We start from the raw sequence: 22,466 nt of genomic DNA, 5'->3' as shown, positions 1-22,466 counted from the left end.
TTACCTGTGATGTTGGTATTTTACTTTTTCTTTACCAAACTCTATGACTAATTTGGACTTCTAGTCATAAATCTGTAGAATTCAACTAAGGGGGCGCAGGGACTTTTAGATAGACCTGAACCCCTGAAGGCTCATCTGAGGGATATTTTATTTATGCTTACTATAACTGTCCCTGTAGAGTAATGGGATTACCTTCATTTTCCATTTAAAAACTGCTTGGCTGGATCCTTGCTTCATTCTGGTTGCACTCCTATCTTTGTTGGGGAACTGTGGGCAATATGGATACACTCTTAAAACAATGTAAAAAAAACTTAAATTGTGAATTCTATTTTTCAACTGTCCATTATCTTTCTATTGTTTCTAGTTGTTATTTTACACATTTCATATATAACTAAAGTGTCTACATGTCTGGAATTAGTATTGATTTAACAAAACACACTGTGTGCTTCTTAGGCTTTGCCAAATGTGTTGAATGCATTATTTTAAAATGTCTGCAAAACTAATATTTGGAATCTCTTTTTATATACTCAACCCAACCTGTCAGTGGGTTAAAAATACTAAATACTAAACTTTTTTTTTTTTTTTTTTACCAGATACCGCTTGAGCCTGGGAGCCTTATTTTTGACCAGACAATAAATAGTCTCAAATTGTGGCATTTGTTTTGGTTTAAAATTGTACTTTAGCTGTAACCATCGAAAAAAGGCAATAGATGCTAAATAATTGTAGAGTCTGTGTTGGTAATCTAGACTTAATAATATAATAAGAAATAATTGTTTAATTGTTAATTCACTTTTTCAGTCAGAACTATATGCAAGCATGTCTGATCAGTGCTGTTTTTAAGTGCATTTAAAGATGTTCAATCTTTTGTCAATATTAAAAATACACAAAAACACTTGTAATTTATTTGGGTTACTTTGCTATGTAAAAATAGCAGAGAGTGTAGTCCAGGGGTCAGCAACCTTTAACACCCAAAGAGCCATTTGGAGCCGGTTTCCATGCAAACAAAAACGCTGGGAGCCGCAAATACTTTTTGACATCTAAAATGAAGATAACACTGTATATATTGTTTTTTACCTTTATGCTTTGTGTGAACAACTAAGGTGTGTTGCTTATGAAATCCATGAAGTGCTACAGAGAAAGTTACATTTTATTTATGTAATTAACACATTTTTAAATCTTAAAGAAATATAACAAAAGGAAAGACACCCAGCTGAACTAAAATGATCCAGCAAACAAAAGATGCTGTGAGCCGCCACCCTTATATCACCTTTGGGATTTTGGAGCCTTGACCTGACTTTTAAAAAATAATTGGAAAAAAAGCACTATGCTGCTAAAAAATGAAAAATAGATATTTGCAAAATTCTGTCTAAATATGTATTTTACCAGGTTAAGGTGTGTGGCGGGGCGTGGTCTGCAGCGCCACTGCAGGGGAGGCGGACGCACCTGAGCGGCACCCGGAATCACGCCTCGCCGCCTTAAAGTCTGTGCTATCTGTGCTGTTGTGTTGGTGTGTGTCGGGCTGTGAGCTGAAAAGCTACAGCCGGCTGTATGCATACAGGAACCATGTGTGAAAAGTGAGACATGCTGAAAAGCATGTTCATACAAACATCGTTGGGTCTCCAAGAGAATGACTGCAGAGTCCTCAACTGACCTTGAGGCCGGTGTCCTGGGCAGATTTGGCCCGGAGGTTGGGCACCGAATTGACAGAGACTGTGGATGAGAAACTGCACTGACCTGAAGACAAAGAGAAAATCACTCTAACAAATGAAAGTTCTGCTCTGCTAAGAAAAGCTCTCTGAAATGAATTTTTGCTTTTCTGACCTCCATACAAAGCAGCTGTTAGCTGGGACGATATGCTGACTATATCAGAAACCAATTTTGAAAAGGGATCACTGCTAGAACATGAGCCCGGTATCAGAAATTAAGAAAATGTAGATACTGTAGGTACACTGATGCTAAAGGTTGGTTAGAGAAAAAAAAAAACTGCCAAATTAAAACTAGATTTTGCATTTGGAGTGTTATACTCTAATTGAGGGAAAATAAAATTACTTGTTTTCAGTTTATAATAGAGCTTAAATTTGTTTTTGCAGCTTTGAAGGTTTCATATGGCTAGCTCCAACAGTTATGAAGTTAGGGGCTCAAAAATGTACCACATTTCAACCCACCTTCCAGGGCCTTTAATTCAGAAACTTGTCATAGTATGAATTTACATTTTTTCATGAGCAATAAATAAGTCATCTGATTATGAAGAAGCCAGGTGGGAACTTTTGTCAGATCTGACTGATCTGGTATGGAAAGACCGGATAGCTAGAGCTGTACCTTGTAACAGTGGTAGAAGGTCAACAACAGCCTGGCCCAGAGGCACTTGTCTTGGTTCATCATTCTTCTCCTCAGCCAGGACTTCTATCACTGTCACTGACCACCACAAAACCATATACATTAAACACAACAGTGGACATTTTTAGCAAGTTTGGTTATCAAGGAGATTCCTGTCACCAATTACACAAGGTATTCACAACAAAAATGTAATAAAAAAAAAAAAGCAACAAAAAAAGTGTTGATCAAACTGAAAGAAAATAGAATGAAATGAAATGTTTCAGCTGCTGGTTAGTGCCATTTTCAGTTTCATCATATTATCAGAGACAGGAGAATATTTCAAATCTCGACTTACATACAATGGGTTTTTGGGCAATGTCACTGAGAGCCTGAGCGTCGTTTGGCCAGCGGAAGATGCAGGTAAATTTATAGTCAATAAAGTCCTGCATGGGGTTACCCTGCTTCTCATCTGACTCTCCCACCAATGTTCCATCAAACTCAACCCGCACCAAACTCTGAAAGCTGTCTCCTTTTTTTGATTGCTAAAAAGAAAAGTAAAGAAATACATAGCAAGCTGTAAACATTTACTTAAGATTATATCACATTTTAAAATAAAGCTTTAATTACATTAAATTTACTTAGATACTTGTTGAAGAAGTAAAATGTAGTTAGCATAACATCAAAAGTATATTCCACCAGTCTCCATGTAAGCTATTAGTACCGCATGCTACCAAAGCCTTCTAAGACCTATAACTCGGGAAGTTGTTTGCTTTTATGTCTCTCTTTGGATAAGTCAATGTGAATTGAAACTAGAAAAGAAGACTGTGTGCTAAAAGCAGTTTTGCTGATAAGAAAACAACTGTTTATGAGATATGGGACTGAAAATATAGAGCGAGCTGACCTGCCCAAATACACATAAGCTAACTTTGAGTTTTCTAATTAGATCAATGATGGATGGTCAATGATGAGAATGAAAACTGACTGACATTTTACTATGACATTATTAAAATAGAATTTTAACTTCAGTGCTTTACATAACTGCATACAATCTTGAACGAAATAATCTTGAACCAAGTGCTACTTGTGTTAAATTTTACTTTGATATTTGCCCATTTACTTGAGTATTTTTTTTTATATATTTGGTGGTAAGTGGTGGTAAAAGTTATGTAACAATACAAGGAGAAAGAAAAAGAATAGCCACCTAAAATATTTGCAATTTTCTTTTTTTAACAAACACAATTCTAATTTCATGTAATGATAAAAAACCGAACCAATTAAAGATAACAAGTTCATTGGGAAGCTCTAAAAAGCTTATTGAGAAGTCTTAAAACATCCATCCATCCATCCATCTTCATCCGCTTATCCGAGGTCGGGTCGCGGGGGTAGCAGCCTAAGCAAAGAGGTCCAGACCTCCCTCTCCCCAGCCACCTCCTCCAGCTTGTCCGGGGGAATACCAAGGCGTTCCCAGGCCAGCCGAGAGATATAATCTCTCCAGCGTGTCCTGGGTCTGCCCCGGGGCCTCCTCCCGGTGGGACATGCCTGGAACACCTCGCCCAGGAGGCGCCCAGGGGGCATCCTTGCCAGATGCCCGAACCACCTCAGCTGGCTCCTTTCGATGTGGAGCAGCAGCTGCTCTACTCTAAGCCCCTCCCGGATGGCCGAACTTCTCACCCTATCTCTAAGGGAGAGGCCAGCCACCCTTCGGAGGAAGCTCATTTCCGCCGCTTGTATCCGCGATCTCGTTCTTTCGGTCACTACCCACAGCTCGTGGCCATAGGTGAGGGTAGGGACGTAGATCGACCGGTAAATTGAGAGCTTCGCTTTTACACTCAGCTCCCTCTTCACCACGACGGACCGGTGCAGCGTCCGCATTACTGCAGCCGCAGCCCCAATCCGTCTGTCGATCTCCAGCTCCCTTCTCCCATCACTCGCGAACAAGACCCCGAGATACTTGAACTCCTCCACTTGGGGCAGGAACTCATCCCCGACCCGGAGTGGGCACTCCACCCTTTTCCGGCTGAGAACCATGGCCTCAGATTTGGAGGTGCTGATCCTCATTCCCGCTGCGTTACACTCGGCTGCTTAAAACAAGTCTTAAAACAATTAAACAGATATCCAGATATAGATATCCAGCAGCTCCATTTAAAAAGCAAACATTCCTCCAGTCATAAATAAATAAAGTTCAAAAGAGGGATACACAATACAATACAATAAAAGATTGCAAATGGACTGGTTCTTACATAGCACATTTCTACTCTACTTGCCATGTGCCTCATTCATACAAGCGCTTTTTAAAAATACTTTTTCCTCAAACTAACACGCACACACTGATGGATGATGGACTTTGGCTTCAATGCCTTTCCCAAGAACACTTTGGCATGCAGACTGGAACATCCAGGAATTGAACTACCAACATTCCAAGTACTAGATTACTTGCTCACTGTTTTAATGGACTGATAACTAATAAATGGGTGGGGGGTGAGAGGACAGAGGGTACCTGCCAGCCATCAGAACGTGGAGAGGGTTTCTACTGTTGTCCATTATAGATGACTTCCTCTTCTCTATAAATTACATTCTCTATATATTTCATCCCTACATATATATGTACTGTACTGAATCGCACGAACATAAGGATGATGAAATCTACTGCAACAAAATTATAGCTACATATATATCATGCTATATTCCTATACTGCACTCCAGGTTCTATGAATAAAGGAATATTACAGCTCTCTTAAGGTGAGCTATAATCTTTTACTGTCAAACAATAACAGCTTAGAAGTGAACACCTCAAAGTTTCTTTCGGAACTGCTGGACGGTAATGTTGGGTTATCAAGGTAATTTGTTGCTTCGTGAATTTTAAGGTAAAAAAAACTTCATACACAACACGTACCTAGACTTCCGTTAGACTGTTATGCCGCAGTGTTAGCAAATTTCACAGGTTTATGGGGATCATTTCTAAGTAACGGCAAGTTGACTTACCAGGTCATTTCCACGGTTTATATGTATTTTTATACTCATGCTGTGTCTTTTCGTGTTTCCTGGAGCCTCCATTAAAGGTCAGTTTGTCGCACGGGGACGCGTTTCCATGGCAACGATACCTCTCGTCGCTCACAGGCGGCGGCTCTGATATGGTGGGTTCAACGTGAACTCGAAAATGCTGAACAATATACAACAAGAAGGGCAAAATTAACTTCAGATTCAAGTTTACTGTTACCAGTTCAGCGACGCGGTTGATAGGAATCTGTCCTAATGTGCTCATATATACCACAACACACAACAAAGCACAGCATGATACATGGATACATGTACTCAATCAACTCATAAAAGTAGTGCCCTGTTTCACTGTACCTGTCTTCAAAGTGCTTTTTTGTGAGAGGTTCAGCTAATATTATAATATTATAGTACATGAATAGCCTATTATGCATGTCATTACATGAATGCAGCGTCATTCAACGCAGATATCTTATTCTTCTGCAAAGATATATTCAAAAACAAATATTAAAGAAATATCTTTCGTATTACAGGCAAATACTGCTTTTCACCCTCGGTGCATTACACATGTGAGAGAATCGATTTTGTACTCGCTTTTATTCAGGAAAACATTTAGGAAACATTTTGTTCTGTAATAGTACTAGTGAGACAGCAGGGGTCACTGCTCACTACAGGGGAAACATCCTGGTGGCGCACTCGTTTTTAAGCTGTTGTGTGTGAAATACCTTGAGGCATTGGGAGTTTAATTTGCTTTTTCTGTGTTCTTCCCATAAAACTGCAAAAATTTAATATCTCGAGCAGGATGTATCAAAAGAGACCGTTTTATATAGTTTTTGCAACATTAAAAAAAATATCAACACCATTTTGTTGCAGCGTTACAGCTCTTTATATAAGCTAAATTACTGATCACCTAAGTGGTCAGAGTTGTACTTTCATTTTATTTATTTATTTGTACATTTCATATGAATATATTTTCTTTTAGCGATTGACTAATGCTTTTCCCGTTTAATGTAACGCACCGCGTATTTCGTTGGACAAATAAATAAAATCATTGCCTTGCTGGTAGTCCTCCGCGTCGCTAGCGGCGCTCAATCTCAGACCTCTACAGAGCTCAGCTTTCTACTTCCGGAAGCTTTATTATCAATGATTTTGTCACTTGAGAGAGATTAAACACTATTCTGGTGTTTGTCTTTTGTTTTTGTCAAAAATGTCCTACAATTACGTTGTAACAGCCCAGAAACCTACGGCGGTTAACGCCTGCATCACAGGTAAATCCGCGCTGTTTTTCGCCGTTGTGCAGTAAGGAAACATTTGCCACCTGCATGTTAGCTTTGCTCCCGCGCTACAACTAAAGTGCTCCAAACGGGCCTGTAGTAGCCGCTAGCTCTTGTTTTGCTATGTCAACGGTTTACTTGTCACATAGGTTCTGCTCGCTTGTATGCGTGTCTCAACACACACATCTCTTGTCACGTCTGCTTTAACATACACACGGCAGACGTTTTTTTTCTTGCTTCTTCTTTTTGATGTAACGTTAGCTGTGTCCTGCACGTCAGTTGCAGCGGATCAAAATGCGCTTCCTCTGCTCACAAACATTAGCATATCACACAGACTTAGTGCCCCACTTAAAACGAGTTAAGCTAGATTACGTTTTCGTTCATTTGACTCACAAAAACCGTGATGCATTAAAGCTCATAGAGACGCTTATGCTGCTGTCTTTTTGTATTTCAGGCTAGACCAATAGGAATTCTGTCACATTAAAGTTACAGTTTGACATGCACCCATGAAATGGCTGCGTAGGATGCATCATCTCTTCATGTTCACTCTCTTTTTATTTTTCATGGCGATAGTAGAGACCTCGAGATGATATGAGGTGACGAATTGAGATGAATGCTCACGTGTAATAGTCTAGACGTGAAATCTACTTACAAGTTACTTTTATTGTTAAGCAATCTGATAATTGATACTGCCAAGTGCAATCAGAGTGTAAAGATGTTTAAAGAACTTGCGAAATTACTACTTTTCATGGTAGGTCGTTGATTGTAGCACTGACTCTGACACAGTTACATTTGTTGGAGTAGATAATGGAATGAACCAGTTTGGCCAAGATATATTATTTTAGACCATTTTGAACACAAGTAACCGTTTGCGATTTTCCTTATTGTGATAAATTAGAACACTTAAGGAAGTTGGATAATTTCCTTGTAAGTTGTTTTTAAGCTGCTAAAGACTAAAGAAGACATTAAAAATCAGCAGTTAAGCTGATATGTAAATGTATTTGAGAAGCACCAGAATATTTATGCCCCAATTTAGTGATATTTGTGGACATTTTTAATTTCTCTGTGTGCCCACTACTCTCACATTAAAACCAGTGTATTGAACATAATGTAACCATTGTTTTTCTGCAGGTCACTTCACCTCTGCTGAAGACCTCAATTTGCTCATAGCTAAAAACACACGTTTGGAAATCTATGTGGTCACAGCAGAGGGCCTGAGGCCCGTCAAAGAAGTGGGCATGTATGGCAGAATTGCTGTTATGGAGCTCTTCAGGCCCAAGGTAAGGGGTTTTGTGTGCAGTCGGCAACACTTTGAATTATTTTTCCTGCTCGACTAGTTAGTGGTCTGGTTATTTAATATATATTTAACTGCACCATAAATGATTTGTACTGTGGTGTGTTTCTCAATCATCTACAAAGTAGGGTGCAAATTTTGCCTCTCAAAAATAGTGAAAGTCTGCACATTACAAATAGGATATGACACATGCAGGCACTGTCTTCTAATCGGGCTCACAGAGGCTGATCAGGTGTATAACATGTAACTCTGGTGCCTTTTTCCTCCTCATTCTTCAGGGTGAGAGCAAAGACCTGCTGTTCATTCTTACATCTAAGTACAACGCCTGCATCCTAGAATACAAACAGACCGGGGAGAGCATTGACATCATCACCCGAGCCCATGGCAATGTCCAGGTGAGACAACAACACTAATATTGTTATAGACATGAGCCACATTGTAAGGACATTCTATTTGTTATGGTGTGTTCATATGAAGGGCAGTATGTATTTTGTTCTTCTTGGTTGAATGCAGCAGTTCACTCTTTTTTAGCTCCACTACATTCATATTAATAAATCTTAATTTAGACTGTTTTAAATTATCCATTTGCCATTTAAATTGGTAAACACCGTTAGGTAACATTTCAGAATTCTTGTATTCTTTAATGTGGTTTATATCAGTGACATTTTGGACTTCTTAGACTATAACAGCTGGAAAAATGTAACTAGCTATGTGCTACATAATGTGATGCTTTCTCATACACTCCCAGTGCTAAACAGTTCCTAACCCAATGCTCTTTTGCAGGATCGTATTGGGCGTCCGTCAGAGACGGGTATCATCGGAATTGTAGACCCAGAATGCCGCATGATTGGCCTGCGGCTGTATGACGGCTTGTTTAAGGTGATCCCATTGGACAGGGACAACCGTGAGCTCAAAGCTTTCAACATCAGACTGGAGGAGCTCCAGGTCATCGACGTTCACTTTCTGTATGGCTGCCAGGCTCCAACTGTTTGTTTCATCTACCAGGTACATGAGCAGTACAGAATGTGGGAATGTGCCTTTAATGAAATGGGAAAAAAAGAATATGTTGAAAAATTCATATATCCGGGACATTTCTATTTAATTTATTTATTCCGGGAGAATGGTTTCAAGCTTATGGTAACTAAGCAATGCACAGTAGCAAAGTGCAATTAGTGACCAGTTTTATTCCATGTGTTGTGTTTCATAGGACCCTCAGGGACGCCATGTGAAGACCTATGAGGTTTCTCTGAGGGAGAAGGAGTTTAACAAAGGCCCCTGGAAACAGGAGAATGTGGAGGCTGAGGCTTCAATGGTGATCCCAGGTACTTCAACTATTTAACTCAACATATAGCCGTGATAATAACGAAAACTGCTGTGTGAAAACACAAGGATGTGAGCTATGAATTGCTAGTTCATAAGTGTGTAAGTTTAGTTTACAAGTCATGAATAATTTCAATTGTTGAATACATTTAACCCACAGCACTACTGATAACTGGTAATGCAGAGGATATTAGCTTCTGTGCTGTAAACATCTCCAAAATAGCAGAAACTTCCCAGAATAATCACTCTCTTGTCTGTGTGCTTGTATTTTAGTCCCTGAGCCATTTGGTGGAGCTATAATCATAGGACAAGAGTCTATCACCTACCACAATGGAGACAAATACTTGGCCATTGCACCACCCACTATCAAGGTAATGATAACAGATAGCACACTTCTGCTTTAGATATTTTGATCGTTCAGCTGTTCAAAAGAAGCTAGGTAAACATTTAAGTTGCAATAATGTAGAATTGAGTTAGACTGTGGCTGTTAGAAGCCTAAGCACTGTAAGTCTCAGCAAATAGACTATTTCTGTACCAGGGGCAGTCAAAATAGAGTTAGTTGGTGAAGTCACTTGCAGAGTGGGTAGTAGTGCCCTATCACAAGTAAGTATCCTATATCTAATTCAGTGATGCATCAAAATAGCTGTTAGTATTGGGCTGATGGAAGCAAACTAATTAAATCGAGCTTGTCTGGGAACATGAGCCCAAATCTGAAGCTTGTGTATAAAACGGTGTGAAATCAAGAGTGTGATTGTAGAGCTGTCTTCAGAATCACACTTTGTAAGCATGATTGTTTTGTTATATTTTTTAAACCCTAAGGTGTACATGTGCTTTCTTTTGTTATGACTCTTATCGGTGCTAAGCTTCCAATACCTCAGGGTTTTAGTATTATCAAGATTTAGTTGTAGTCTTTCTACTGGCATTTAAAAGAGCTCAAGGCCCAAGAGCCCCTCAACGGTTTCTCGCTTCTATAATTAGAGGTTGTTCTTTCCTCCCTCGCTGCTCTTTAGAAGAACATTTTCATGAATTACGAAAAGAAAATTCGAAATCATTCAGATTAGGAATCTTCTAATTACACTGTTTTCATTATCTTCATTTTAAAACAAATATCTTTGCTAGACCTGTTGACTATCCTAATAATTAACTTATCTCCCCAATTTAAGGATGATTGATTATTGACTTTTCAGGGTTCATTAATGATTCAAACTTTTGATGAATTCACCCATTTGGAAACAGGAAAGCTTTTTTGTCTTAAAAGTATATAGGTAATCACTTGATCATATATCTGCTGTAGATAGTCAGGGAATTTGTGATACATTAATAAGGAAGATGTACCAGCTATCGAAATATTAACATATATTTATCTCGTTATAGGTTAGGAATTTCACAGTGGGCTCACGTGTGGGCCCTTTTTAAAAAAAAAAAAAAAAAAAAAACCCAAAAAACCCAGGAGTAATACAATAAGGCACACGTAGTCAGTAGTTGACCATGACAGTGGGCATTTTTAACATTATCTCTGTTCAATTTGACTTCATTTATATAGCGCCAAACCACAACAACAGTCTTCCCAAGGGACTTTATATTGTAAGGGGAAGACCCTACAATAAAACAGAGAACGCCCCACAAACAATCAGACAAATCCCTATGAGCAAGCACTTTGTGACCGTGGGAAGGGGAAAACTCCCCTTTTAACTGGATAAAACCTCTGGCTGAACCAGGCTTAGTCTTTAGTCGGTGGCTCCTTATCCAGCCACTTCCCTATTATTTCCTTTTTACTGTCAATAAGTAATACTTTCGTAAAATATTTGTTTTGAATGTAATAATCAGGGAGTATATTACTTAAATATACAATAACACAACTATTGTCAATCTCAAAACCTGATATGGTTGTGTTACTGTTTGTCATATCTGCTATTTTGTAGGAATTTTCTTTTTGGAGCAATAAAACATAAAATTCTTTCATGAATATTCTCTCCACTAGCTGGCATTTAATTCACATATTTAATCGATCGTCAACTATTGGCGTGACATTTGCCTTCTTCTCCCATTTGATTTTGATGTATAAGGTGGAATATTTCATGAGAAATTGTATTCATGTATAAATTGTAGATACCTGTTTCTTGTGGATAGTGCCCCAAATAATAACAGTGCTCTTATCAGATTCCCCAATAGTTTTAGCATTTCTATAAAAGTGTTGCTTCACCTGTAAGTATCTAAACAAATCATGTATGTCTAAATTGTAGTTTTCACTGAGATGTTGGAAATTTTCCAACAAAGTCCCCAAGAAAGTTTGAAGTTTGCATCATATTTTACCCAACTAATTACCTAGATATTCATCTTCGGTATAGAACTTTTACATTTATTAAATCATATTAAATTACATCACTATTAAGTCAAATTTTAGTTTTATTTCTTTTTTTGATGTGGCCATAATTTAAAGAGTTTTTTAGATTCTTTGGGATATTAGCCCCCAGGTACATCATATTATTGGTATTCCATTTTAAATAGTATTTTTATTTACATTTTTTTTTTTTTGATGAATAATCTGATTAAGATAGGCTTTGTACAGCGTCATGGGCCCTTTGTAGATTAAGAGTGCTGGCCAGTGACTTTGAACCACTATTGCTCATGATATCAACAAGTTGCAGTGCTCGCCTTACATTGTCTTGCGTGAAAATCCTGTTTTTGTTTTTTGTTTCCAGAATCTGTCAAATATTTTCTGGTCTTTTTGGAATTATTCAAGTAAATATTCTATAATATGTGATCTAGAAATGGGTCTGTATGACCTACTCTGTTCCCTCTTTCCCCTTCTTTGATCGCTGATATTATGGCCTGTTTCCATAATGATGGGTTGTTTCTACCATTCTTCTACAACTGAGCATTGCCACTCCGCTTGGAAGTTTGTTTGTTTTATTTCAAAATGTGTTTTTCTTTTTTTACCAAGTTTACTGTTTTTACTGGATTTTGTAGTCTGTTAACATCTATTTGTATAATAACACAACATTTTAAAGGTATAGGATCAAAGTGAAGGAGGAAAAAAAACTACAGTGGTCCCTCACTATAACACGGTTTTGCTGTTTCACAGATTTTTTTTGTGCAATTTCGCATGCTTTTTTTTTTTCTCAGGGGGTTTTAACAGCGCATTGTGTTCTGCGTCCTGATTGGCTGTAGACCATTGTCAATCAATCTCCTCCGTGCTGTGTCTCCTGTACAGTACAGAATGAGTTCAGCTTGTCAAATTTACATAAATCTTCGATCACTAGCAGTGTGACTCTGAAGTGCTGTACTGTATGCTTAAGTTTTCTCCCCAACAAACACAACAATGTCGACGAAACGTTTTGCACCATCTAAGGCACGTGCAGCAGCACCCAAAAGGCAGAGGAAGATGAGGTAGAACTTACCGTATTTTTCGGAGCATAAGGTGCACCAGATTATAAGGCGCATTAGTAAAACAAAACAGTCAGATAAGTCCAACTTTACTCCACTCATTCTTTTTGCTTCCTCTACTTCTGTACCATTGATTCATTAATGTTGAATTCTCTGGCAGCTGCTCTATTCCCATGTTCTGGACCTGAAAACAGGGTTTGATCTTTGGTTTCATTCTATTTCTGGACTTATTTTTCTACGAAGGTTTGAACTTTGAGAGAGTTTAAACAAGAGAGATTGTGGGAAAATGTTCCCGCCTGTTTGAGAAAAGTGTATAAAGTGTGTAGTGAGGGGTTTTACAGCCTTAAAACATCTATAATAATTGTAAAAAATAAAGCTGGCTACTTCGCAGATTTCACCTATCGCAGGTTATTTTTATAACGTAACTCCTGAGATAAATAAGGGACCACTGTACTTCCAATTCTCCCTGAGAAAAGGTCCCGCTGTACAGCAGAAATCCTGGAGCTCTCTCTGGATACTTTCTTGGTGTTCCTGGCCCTGGTGTGTCATCTCACCCATGATGGCATGAGCCTCATTTCTGGTATTGTCCTCTATCACTCCCCTTTTCCTGACATTTTCTTGTTTTTAATTGCATTGCTTGGCGCTTATTAGCTGCAGCGCTATCACTGGGATACACTTTACTATCATATTCATAACTAACCAACATTGTTCAAAGTATGCTGTCCCTTTAGCTTTTTTCCCCTTGATTATTTAGTTGATGTCGGATTATAATAGAAGCAAAAATGGAAAAAGAAGTAGTAACTGTATCAGTACCACCACAGACATTTTAAGAGAGAAATTTAGTCATATAATCCTTTGGTGAAAATGATAACATCTAGGAGAAAAGGGTTTTTTAAAGCAATATTTTTAACAAAGGACAGGAAACATTTAAATCAGTTTTTCATGTTATAGAGGAATCAAAGTTCATGTAATTCATTCTTCAAAATAACTGCTCAAATAAGTCCGTGGGTTTGTTTCAGGATGGATTCCTTGTTGCAAAATCTGCCTCTAAAAGGACTTTGGAACCATATGAAAATAAAGTTAACACCTCAAATGAAAATGCAACACAATGGTGGCTTCAAACACAGATTCCTCTCATGTCTTATCAATAGCTCAAAACATCCTCCAGACCTACTGATCTGTCAGGGTTTTTTCCCTCTCTAATTCAAGCTCTCGTGTCTTCATTACTACAACTGCACGGTAGCATTGTCCAGCTTTTCTAGTGTTTGAATAGGAACAGGTAATAGGAAAGTTGTTAAGTGATCATTGAAGCCACATTTTTTTTTTAAATTTTTTTTTTTTTTTCACCTAATATGTTATTTGTATTCAGTTCAAACACACTCCTTTCAAAAGTATCAAGAAAACACAGAGGCTTATCCTTTGATGTATAACAGAACTGTTTTGGCAGCTAATTAATAAATTGTCACTCTGGAGCACCAAAGTGAAAAATGAATGTGGAACACCAAAGCTTCTGCCAACACGGAGGTCTGCTGAAAATGTCTCAGCTCATCTAGGGCATTACAGTAGCTGGTGAGGAAGTAGACTGGTTTCACATGTCAGAGCTAACCAGCTAATTACCTGCCATTCAGTCAAGAGGAGTCCACAAGTTTGCAAAGCTGTGAAAATAAAAGTTTTTGACAAAAGTTTTAAGTAATGCTACAGGCTGGGTGATTGTGAAAATGAGTTTTGTAAAGGTTTGATCAAGTGAGAAATTGACTCTGCATATACAGCAGTCGTTGACAATAATAATATCTCCTTTTGAAAGAAAGTAACAAACTCTGTCACACTACGGGAGTTAAATGCCAGCTTTAATCTGGAGTATTATTTGAATCTCCTAACATGTTTTGGTGCTGCTCAGTTTTGTTTAGAGTAAGAATTTTTGAAAAGCTCAATGCTGAAAGCTGAAAGCGAGCCTCAAAGTGAAGGTACTGTAAAATATTTTACAACAGCCTCAGTTGATAGTCCTTTCCTATACCTTTTCAAAGTTTAGAAAGCATATTTTAAACAGCATGATACATTATGACAGCAAACACTGATAAGACAATATAAGAGTGGCATTACATTATTGTACGAATGGCTGATAAATCAGTCTGCTTCAGATTACTCCTGGGGAATATTAGCATATCAAAAATACATCAGTGACATGATATTTCTCTACAAGCATACAAAATATGTGTTTAGAAATACTGTTGCTATTGCAAAGTTTGTCCAACAGAGAGCACTGACAACTTAGTTTTCCAGCTTCCTTCTCTGCACATGTATTGCTGTGCACCCACATGCAATTTAAAAGATCTTTTAAAGTAACATGAAAGGTTTTTGCAATGTACCTAAAATGGTGTACACATAATACTGAATTCTTTAATACTCCAAGAAGTGCTTTGGTGGTGGAGCACTGCTACTTCCCTGCACACACAAATATAAATAGTTGACTAATGGTTGATTTGCTAAAGCGTGGACCCTATTAGAATCAAGCTTTTATAGGTGTTGGCTGACCACTGTTGGTCATATTGTGTTTGATGTGTTTGTGTCTTGCTCTCGCTTACAGCAAAGCACCATTGTCTGCCACAACCGCGTGGACCCCAATGGCTCACGGTACCTGCTCGGTGACATGGAGGGACGTCTCTTTATGCTGCTGTTGGAGAAGGAGGAGCTAATGGACGGCACAGTGGTGCTCAAAGACCTGCATGTGGAGCTGCTTGGAGAGGTCTTTCATTTCTCTTTTTCTTTAGGCCGAGGTATTGCTGGCTGTCTTCCATCTGTTTATCCACCTGCCTTTCCTCGGGCATTTCTCCCATCGCTTTCTCACTTCCTGGCTCAACGACCCTCTCTGTTTCTTTCTGATTTTCTTACCGCTGCTTTTTGTTCTCATCATCTCTGTGCTGTCTTTTGTTACAATTGACTTTTTAGTGGTTTATGCCCCTGAGCTAATGGATCTGTCTACACTTGCACAGAAGATAAGAACAAATTATCTCACCTCTTTGTTGCTTGCTTGCCAGGCTGTCACTTATCCCTTTAAAGTTGATTTAGGTAATGATTGTATTTCAATACTGTGCTTGAAGCTAAGGCTCATGTTCAAGGCAGACGACATTTGGTTTGTAGCACCTTTCTTTAATTACTTTCTGAGGAGTTTAGAGATGGAAAAGGCTTTCCTGCTAGTCTTCTAGTTTTACTCTAGTAGTGCTTTTGAGTTGGGAGCTGTTTGCTTTTTAGATTATTATAAAGTCTACTGCTATTAGGACAAGTCTGTTCAATAAACACGTAGGAACAGCTGTATGTTAAAATGTCAGACAGAACGCTTTATTAAGTCAATATGTCTAAAATCATGTACACAGTGATGGGTAAATTTAATAACAAACATTGTTTGTTTTTACATTACTTAGATTTACTGACATTTAATTATGAAATACAATAATTCAATTTTTAAAATCTTTTCTATTTACACTTTACATGAATAACTTTTGTCTGCCAAAGTTATTTTAATTTTCTAGCTGAACAGTCGTGCGTTAGGTGACCTTTCTGATTCTCCTGTTAGAGGATTATACTTGGAAAAAAAGGGTTTTTTATCATCAGGTTAATTCTTTTTTATTAATGATTTAATGTATAAAAGGTCAAAATCTTTAATTTCAGATGGAAAAAAAAAATCATTATATTTGTGACTTTTCTTTTCTTTTCTTTTTTCAAACTAAGTTCTGACAATTATTGGTAGAGGATTAATCAGCAAAGTCATTTTCATATTGATTAAAATGTAACTGATTGTAAATTGCAGCCCCACTGTGCTATGATCAAGAGGCTGAAATGTTTGTGTGTCCCTTCACTGACAGACATCTATTGCTGAATGTCTGACCTACTTGGACAACGGTGTTGTGTTTGTGGGCTCTAGATTAGGCGACTCCCAGTTAGTAAAGGTAAGCAGAAAGAGTCTTGTTTTTTTTTTTTTTTTGTTATTGAAAATAACTTTAAACACACTGGGTTTTTTTTCCTCTGGTTAAAAAAAAAAAAAAAAAGGTAAACTAAGTTAAAAGAAGTTAAACTTTTAGTAGATGTGTGTAGAAATGTGTGATAAATCCTGCAGTGTTTTTCATACCTTGTTTTAAACAATGGAAATACTTAATGAACTGATTCAGAAATTAATTTTGAAAATAAATTTTTTTCCCTCGGTTCTTCATTATTCTGCTCTATTATTTTTATGTTTGCATTTTGGTTTACTAAATTTAAATATAATAAGCAAGTATAGTAAATAGTGAATTAATAACCTCCAAGATCATCGTAATTTGACATACCGTGTGTGATTTTCAGAGAAATTGTACAGATTACATCCTTTGTAAAGACAATTTTGTTTATTTGCAGCTCAACGTGGACAGCAATGAGCAAGGCTCATACGTGGCTGTGATGGAGACATTCACCAATCTGGGCCCTATTGTGGATATGTGTGTGGTTGACCTTGAGAGGCAAGGCCAAGGCCAGGTAAAATCCACATGCTTAATCCTTTATTTCTAGAAAAAACAGAGCTTCAGAGCAAATAAAGGCTACATCACATATTCAGTAACAAAATCAAATTAATTTTTTTGGGTGGGGGTGTTTGCTAGAGAGTTTATATGTGACATGGTGATTACTGAAAACCCTTCAAGCAGACACTGGATACACTTGCCTTATGTTGAGTCTCCCTCTGAGTTTTCCTCCTTATTATCATCTTTGTCACAGCCTTCAGGGAGTCTCGGCTTATACCACCAATGCAGCGATTTCGAGGGCCATGTTAACAGTGTTCTTCTCAGCAGAATTGAGCTTGTAATGCCTCAGAGCACAAACTTGCAAAAGCCAGAAAATCTGCGTACAGTGCACTCAGGAGATTCCTGTGAGCTTTGTATGTAATGTGGTTGTTCTTCTTATGTATGGTGCCTTTTTTCACCTAGCCGAGTCTAGATGTTGGTTAGCTAGTCTGCAGTTACACTGGATGTTAAAATGCACCTCTGCTACACAAACCTAAATTGGTTTTCTTATTCCATTGCACAAAGCCAGATTGCTGTGAATGTAATTTCCTCTAATAATATTTACACCCTTTCAAACTGACGGTGAAGACCCTGTCCCTGTCTGCATGTATCCCAACAATCCATCATCTTCAGCACTTGTGTGTGCTTAGTTCTGTTTACCTTGAGCAGATATCAAACCATTTGTATTCAGGATACAATGTGATCTAGCTTGTACTGCATGGTAATGCCAGATTTAAAATGGAGCCACAAATCCAGAAAATGTTATCTTATTTCTCAAAATATAATGCTTATGTTAAAATGCAACCATCTTTTGGCATGTTCTTCAACACATAACTGCAGGTATCTGCTACAAAAAAAAACACAAAAAACCCCCCCAATTTCTAATTTGAACATTTGTCCTCCTTTGTGTTGAATCACTGGGGCACAGGGAGATGCAGAAGGTTTTGTTGGCAGAGTTTGACACCAGGCCTCAGGGTATTTGATGTGGTTCCAAAGGCAGTGGTCCACTAGAGCACTGAGCCACTCTACTGGGTACAGACGAGCGCAGCATCAGCCACTGCCTGCATTCATCCATTCTCTCTAATTCAAGGGCCAGAAATAAATCCAGTCACAATTGTTTTAATTTGCCATTAGCTGCAAATCTGGAAAACATTTGACCCTGATTAATTAATGCAAACACATTGCAACGCAGTTAAGATGTCAGAGGATTGACGCACATGGCGCAGGAGAAAATATAACACGACCTCTCTCAGATAAATCATAATAGGGGTTGTGCTCATGGATGTGCAACAGAAGAAAAGGCAGTCGGCCCCATGAGAGTGTGGCTTAGTGTGTGAGGGCATTCGAAAACATGCTCAAGGGAGCGAGGTGGGTTGCCAAGATCATCATGACTGTTTCTATTGGGAGGAAACTGTTGGGTGGCAGGTGGTAGACGCTGAGATTATGCAGGCTCTGGTATTAATCCTGTTAGTGTACCATGACTGGATGCATAAATAACATTCTGGTGCTCTCCAGTCATACTGTACAGGCAGTTATTTACCTTGAGGCTGCTGGATCTCAACAGCGTGATGTTTATAATGGCAGTCTCAGAGACGCTCTACTGTGAGCCAGTTCACAATTTCTACAAACTACATTTTAGTTGTATTGATGTCTGCTTTACTATCGAAACCGTATAAGAAGGATTTCTGCACTTTTATGACTTTTTATGACAAGTACTTAAACTAGGTCTTTTAGCATTAATGATAATAATGTGTCTGACTGAATTTTAACCAAAATACTAACATTTTGGGGGCTTGTTTGTTTGTTTTAAACTGCTTTCTCTTGGCACTGAAGCACTCATTTAGTACAAAATCTTTAAGCTATGAAATTGTTATTTTTTGTTTTTGTGTTTCTGCCCATTAATACCGTATTCACAAAGAACAAAAGTATTTAACTATTTCAGAGTCTTTTATGTCTTCATTACACTGAATTTGAACCTTTAGCTACCACAGCAGCAGATGGATATCTTTTACTGACTACTAATTGGCTCATAACATTCAGCACACCCAGTATTAGCCAATCCCAACTTAAGGCTGATATATCTGTGCATCCCTAATGTTATCACGTTTTACAGTTTGGAAACTAATGGAGAAAATTAATCGCTGATTAACTGAATAGTTATAACAACAATGCAGTGAGCAAGTTAATTGCTGGGGTCTTTGAAACATGAAGACATCGCTACAACATAGCCATATTATTTAAATGACTTCATTTGGGAGTAAAATGGTATGACTGACTGCTCATGTTTCTTGTCCCATTAGTCATGTCCTTGAGTTCAGATCTTTGCAGTTTTTGCTCACTCCCTTGTGATTAGTGACTAATGGACAGTTTTGTTACAGATGTGAATGATGTGTTAGAATATATAAAAAGTTATAGATTGTGTGAAAGGATTTATTCTTTACAAAAACATAATAGTTGGTTGGAAGCAGAAATAAGGTGTTGTTTAATTGACAAAAAGGGGGAGGAAAGCGACATATCTCAATCTTTGTCTTAATGTCTCTCTTTGGTGCTTTCAGCTGGTGACATGCTCAGGTGCATTTAAAGAGGGCTCTCTTCGGATAATCCGCAATGGCATTGGAATTCATGAGCATGCCAGCATTGACCTGCCAGGAATCAAAGGTTTGTGTGTTTTGTGTGTGTAAGTCTGTGTCTCATCAGCCATCTCCCTCTCGAGCCTTGACTTTATTTGGACCTTAATATTCTACTGACTTCAGAGTAGAGCCACTTCACCCCGCACATCTGTTTGCCTCTGCTGGCCAAGATGCCAGCTGTTGCTCATTCAGGTTTGGCACCTGAACAGGAACAGATGGCTCCGATGTCATAGGTCTTCCCTCTGCACTTTCTAAATAACAGGAACATTGCCAAGGTTTGGTTTGGAGGCATTTGTTTTAATTTAGAAAATCAAAGTGCTCTGCAGTGTCTGCTATGGTAAGCAGACAATTTTAGGAAGCTCGTCAGGTTTTAACGACAGCAGACACCTCTTAATCCAAGAAAATTAGGTGTCTCTCAAAGGACTCTTCTCCGGTGCTTGAATGAGACACACAGGCCAGTTAAGGTCTGCTCACACTTGTTAGTTTATAGCTCTTTATCGACCATCTATGCCCTAAAAGAGTTAGCTGCTGGCTCTTGCCCCTGGCCTCTTTTATGAGAGGCAATTATTTACTTAGGTAATCAATGGCTCCTCGAGAGTGATTTGCAACCTGTACATCCTCCAACATGTTAACATTTGACAAATGGAATAGTTTAACATTGGGCACCGTCTTGATATTGCATTTCTTTTATTTCTTTGCAAATTGGTGCTGAAAGTAACTTTTTCAGTCTAACACTCTCAAATTCCCTTCAAGGTCTGTGGCCTCTCCGCTCTGAGGCAGGCAGAGAGACAGATGACATGCTGGTGCTGTCTTTTGTGGGTCAGACACGGTGAGCGTTTGTGCAGAATGCCAGATAAGGACAGGGTCAATTTTGAAAATGCGCATCTTATCTCAAGAGTATGTTTTCCCCCCAGAGTGTTAATGCTGAGTGGTGAGGAAGTTGAGGAGACTGAGCTTCCAGGCTTTGTTGACAACCAGCAGACATTTTACTGTGGAAATGTGGCACACCAACAACTTATTCAGGTTTGTATGCACACATGCACATATCTGTTATATATAAAGTACGGGGTCTGTTCATGCTTTGGAAAGTAAGAATTCGTTTCACAAATTCTAAATTAATTATTCAGCTGTGGCCTTGTGCCATTTAATAACATATCCTTTGGCGGAGCTGAATCATGCATGATTAAAAGGGCCAGTTCTGAATGTGAAGAGTTCAAAAAGACTTCATGTATTTTATACTTAATATAAATATTTTACTTAATTTAATCTCAAGTTTCATCCTCCCTTTTGGAAATGTGGATGAATCCTGCTGGGAATTCTGCCAAATGTTACAACCTCAATCATTAATCTTTAGGTTATGAAAACTCTGCTCGTATTTCAGTGCTGGGGTTTTTTACTAACTCGTACACTTCATGTGTTTATATTGAATACATTTTGACGTTATTATCTGACTGAGTGTTGCTACGCCACTCATTGTTTTGGCCCTTCAGTTGAGTTTTCCTTACGTTTGCATTAAAGCCACCAGTGATAGAGGGGTTGTCCCGAAAGGACACTACAGCATAGTATTAGATGGCACTGGTGACATGAGACATGAGAACACTAAAGACTGTGTTAATTTTTAGTGGTAGTGTCCAAATTTGAAAGTTTGTAAAATTCACATTAAATATTGCTGTAATAGGAAATTGTCAACATAGGATTATTATTTACCTAATTACTCGGTGTGCCATGAACATGCTCATAGCACTAAACTCAGAATGAATGGCTGACTTGGTACCTATTTGCAGCTTTTAGCCTTATTTTTAGCTCATTAGTTTTGGTTCAACATCCTGCACATAGGCCATGTGCTTCGCTGCTCTAATTAATGTCACAATAAAAGCTCTAGGCAGCTGATTCCAGTAAACAAGCTCAGACAAGCCAACTATGCACTACCATACTTACACGAAACTGCAAAAAGTCTGAAAAAGGAGCTGGTAAACAATGCTGATATTTCTCTCAGAAGCAGTAAAACACCACATAAACACCTACAAGTGGCAACAAACACAGTTTCAGAGGGATGCTTATGTTGTCTATTTGCCATTGCAAACACCAGTATGATTAACCATCATATCATACATAGGTAGTTTCCAAAGGGGTGCACTACAAAGCAAGACTGGGTTAGCGAGCTTTGTCAATCTTAAAGTCAGATTTTCTGTGTTACAAAAGTGGCTCTCCTTATACGTGGATGAACCACCGCTGTAACTTGTGCCTAATTCATAATTTGGTTGGATAGCTTTGTCTCACGCTTTCGTAGATTATTTGCAGCATGTTTTAAGGTCAGTAAAGATTCTCTTCATTTTATTTGTCCAAGTTGTTGAGCTGTACATTACTAACATCACATGAAGCTCAACCGTGAAGTTACAACAGTGCAAACTTTGCATTATTCTCTCACTGGAATGTCCTTTTAGTTCATTAGGTAATTTTAAACAAAGTCTAAATGTTGTTATACTTGATGCTAATCTACTGCAATTCCAAAAGTTCCACTTGGAAGTGCAGATGCTATAACACAGAATACACAGCTCTCTAATGTGCAACCATCACATTAGTAATAAACAGCAGCACTGAGCACACTTAAAATGAGCATAAAATAATTCACTTATATACTGTTCCGTGCACTAAATCCCAACATTATTTTCTGCAGCATTAATTTGCCGTTGTATTTACAACAGTGTTGCATTTTACTGCCGTG

General features: G+C 38.2%; 2 protein-coding genes across 4 annotated transcripts in view; one reads left to right on the top strand and one right to left on the bottom strand.

The window, feature by feature from the left end:
• The window catches only part of cfap70 (cilia and flagella associated protein 70), a 29,255-nt gene extending 23,784 nt beyond the window's left edge, over nt 1-5,471 (bottom strand). Inside the window, exons 1-5 of one of the 3 annotated variants that reach the window (XR_014892537.1) lie at nt 5,299-5,471; nt 2,672-2,858; nt 2,320-2,415; nt 1,652-1,734; nt 193-267 (exon numbers count right to left, since the gene is read on the bottom strand). Coding sequence is in view for 2 of the 3 variants with exons in the window: in XM_085275383.1 (XP_085131509.1) it covers nt 193-267; nt 1,652-1,734; nt 2,320-2,415; nt 2,672-2,858; nt 5,299-5,370 (513 nt within the window). In the remaining variant the exon portion in view is untranslated. The remainder of the gene's footprint in view (nt 1-192; nt 268-1,651; nt 1,735-2,319; nt 2,416-2,671; nt 2,859-5,298) is intronic. The other 2 variants (XM_085275383.1, XM_085275393.1) reach the window with 2 other exon arrangements.
• A 939-nt stretch (nt 5,472-6,410) lies between these two features.
• The window catches only part of ddb1 (damage-specific DNA binding protein 1), a 48,174-nt gene continuing 32,118 nt past the window's right edge, over nt 6,411-22,466 (top strand). Inside the window, exons 1-12 of the mRNA XM_085275370.1 lie at nt 6,411-6,578; nt 7,716-7,864; nt 8,157-8,273; nt 8,662-8,883; nt 9,086-9,200; nt 9,472-9,569; nt 15,170-15,328; nt 16,446-16,529; nt 16,972-17,088; nt 19,667-19,769; nt 20,495-20,570; nt 20,656-20,764. Of these exons, the coding sequence (XP_085131496.1) occupies nt 6,518-6,578; nt 7,716-7,864; nt 8,157-8,273; nt 8,662-8,883; nt 9,086-9,200; nt 9,472-9,569; nt 15,170-15,328; nt 16,446-16,529; nt 16,972-17,088; nt 19,667-19,769; nt 20,495-20,570; nt 20,656-20,764 (1,410 nt within the window). The 5' untranslated portion in view covers nt 6,411-6,517. The remainder of the gene's footprint in view (nt 6,579-7,715; nt 7,865-8,156; nt 8,274-8,661; nt 8,884-9,085; nt 9,201-9,471; nt 9,570-15,169; nt 15,329-16,445; nt 16,530-16,971; nt 17,089-19,666; nt 19,770-20,494; nt 20,571-20,655; nt 20,765-22,466) is intronic.

This window comes from Mchenga conophoros, linkage group LG1 (assembly GCF_057382185.1).
Source record: "Mchenga conophoros isolate Kocher_MC1m ecotype Shallow Benthic linkage group LG1, M_conophoros_male_GT1.1, whole genome shotgun sequence".
Lineage (NCBI taxonomy): Eukaryota > Metazoa > Chordata > Actinopteri > Cichliformes > Cichlidae > Mchenga > Mchenga conophoros.
Note: the sequence above shows the minus strand (reverse complement) of the source record. Positions and strands in the feature narration are given on the sequence as shown.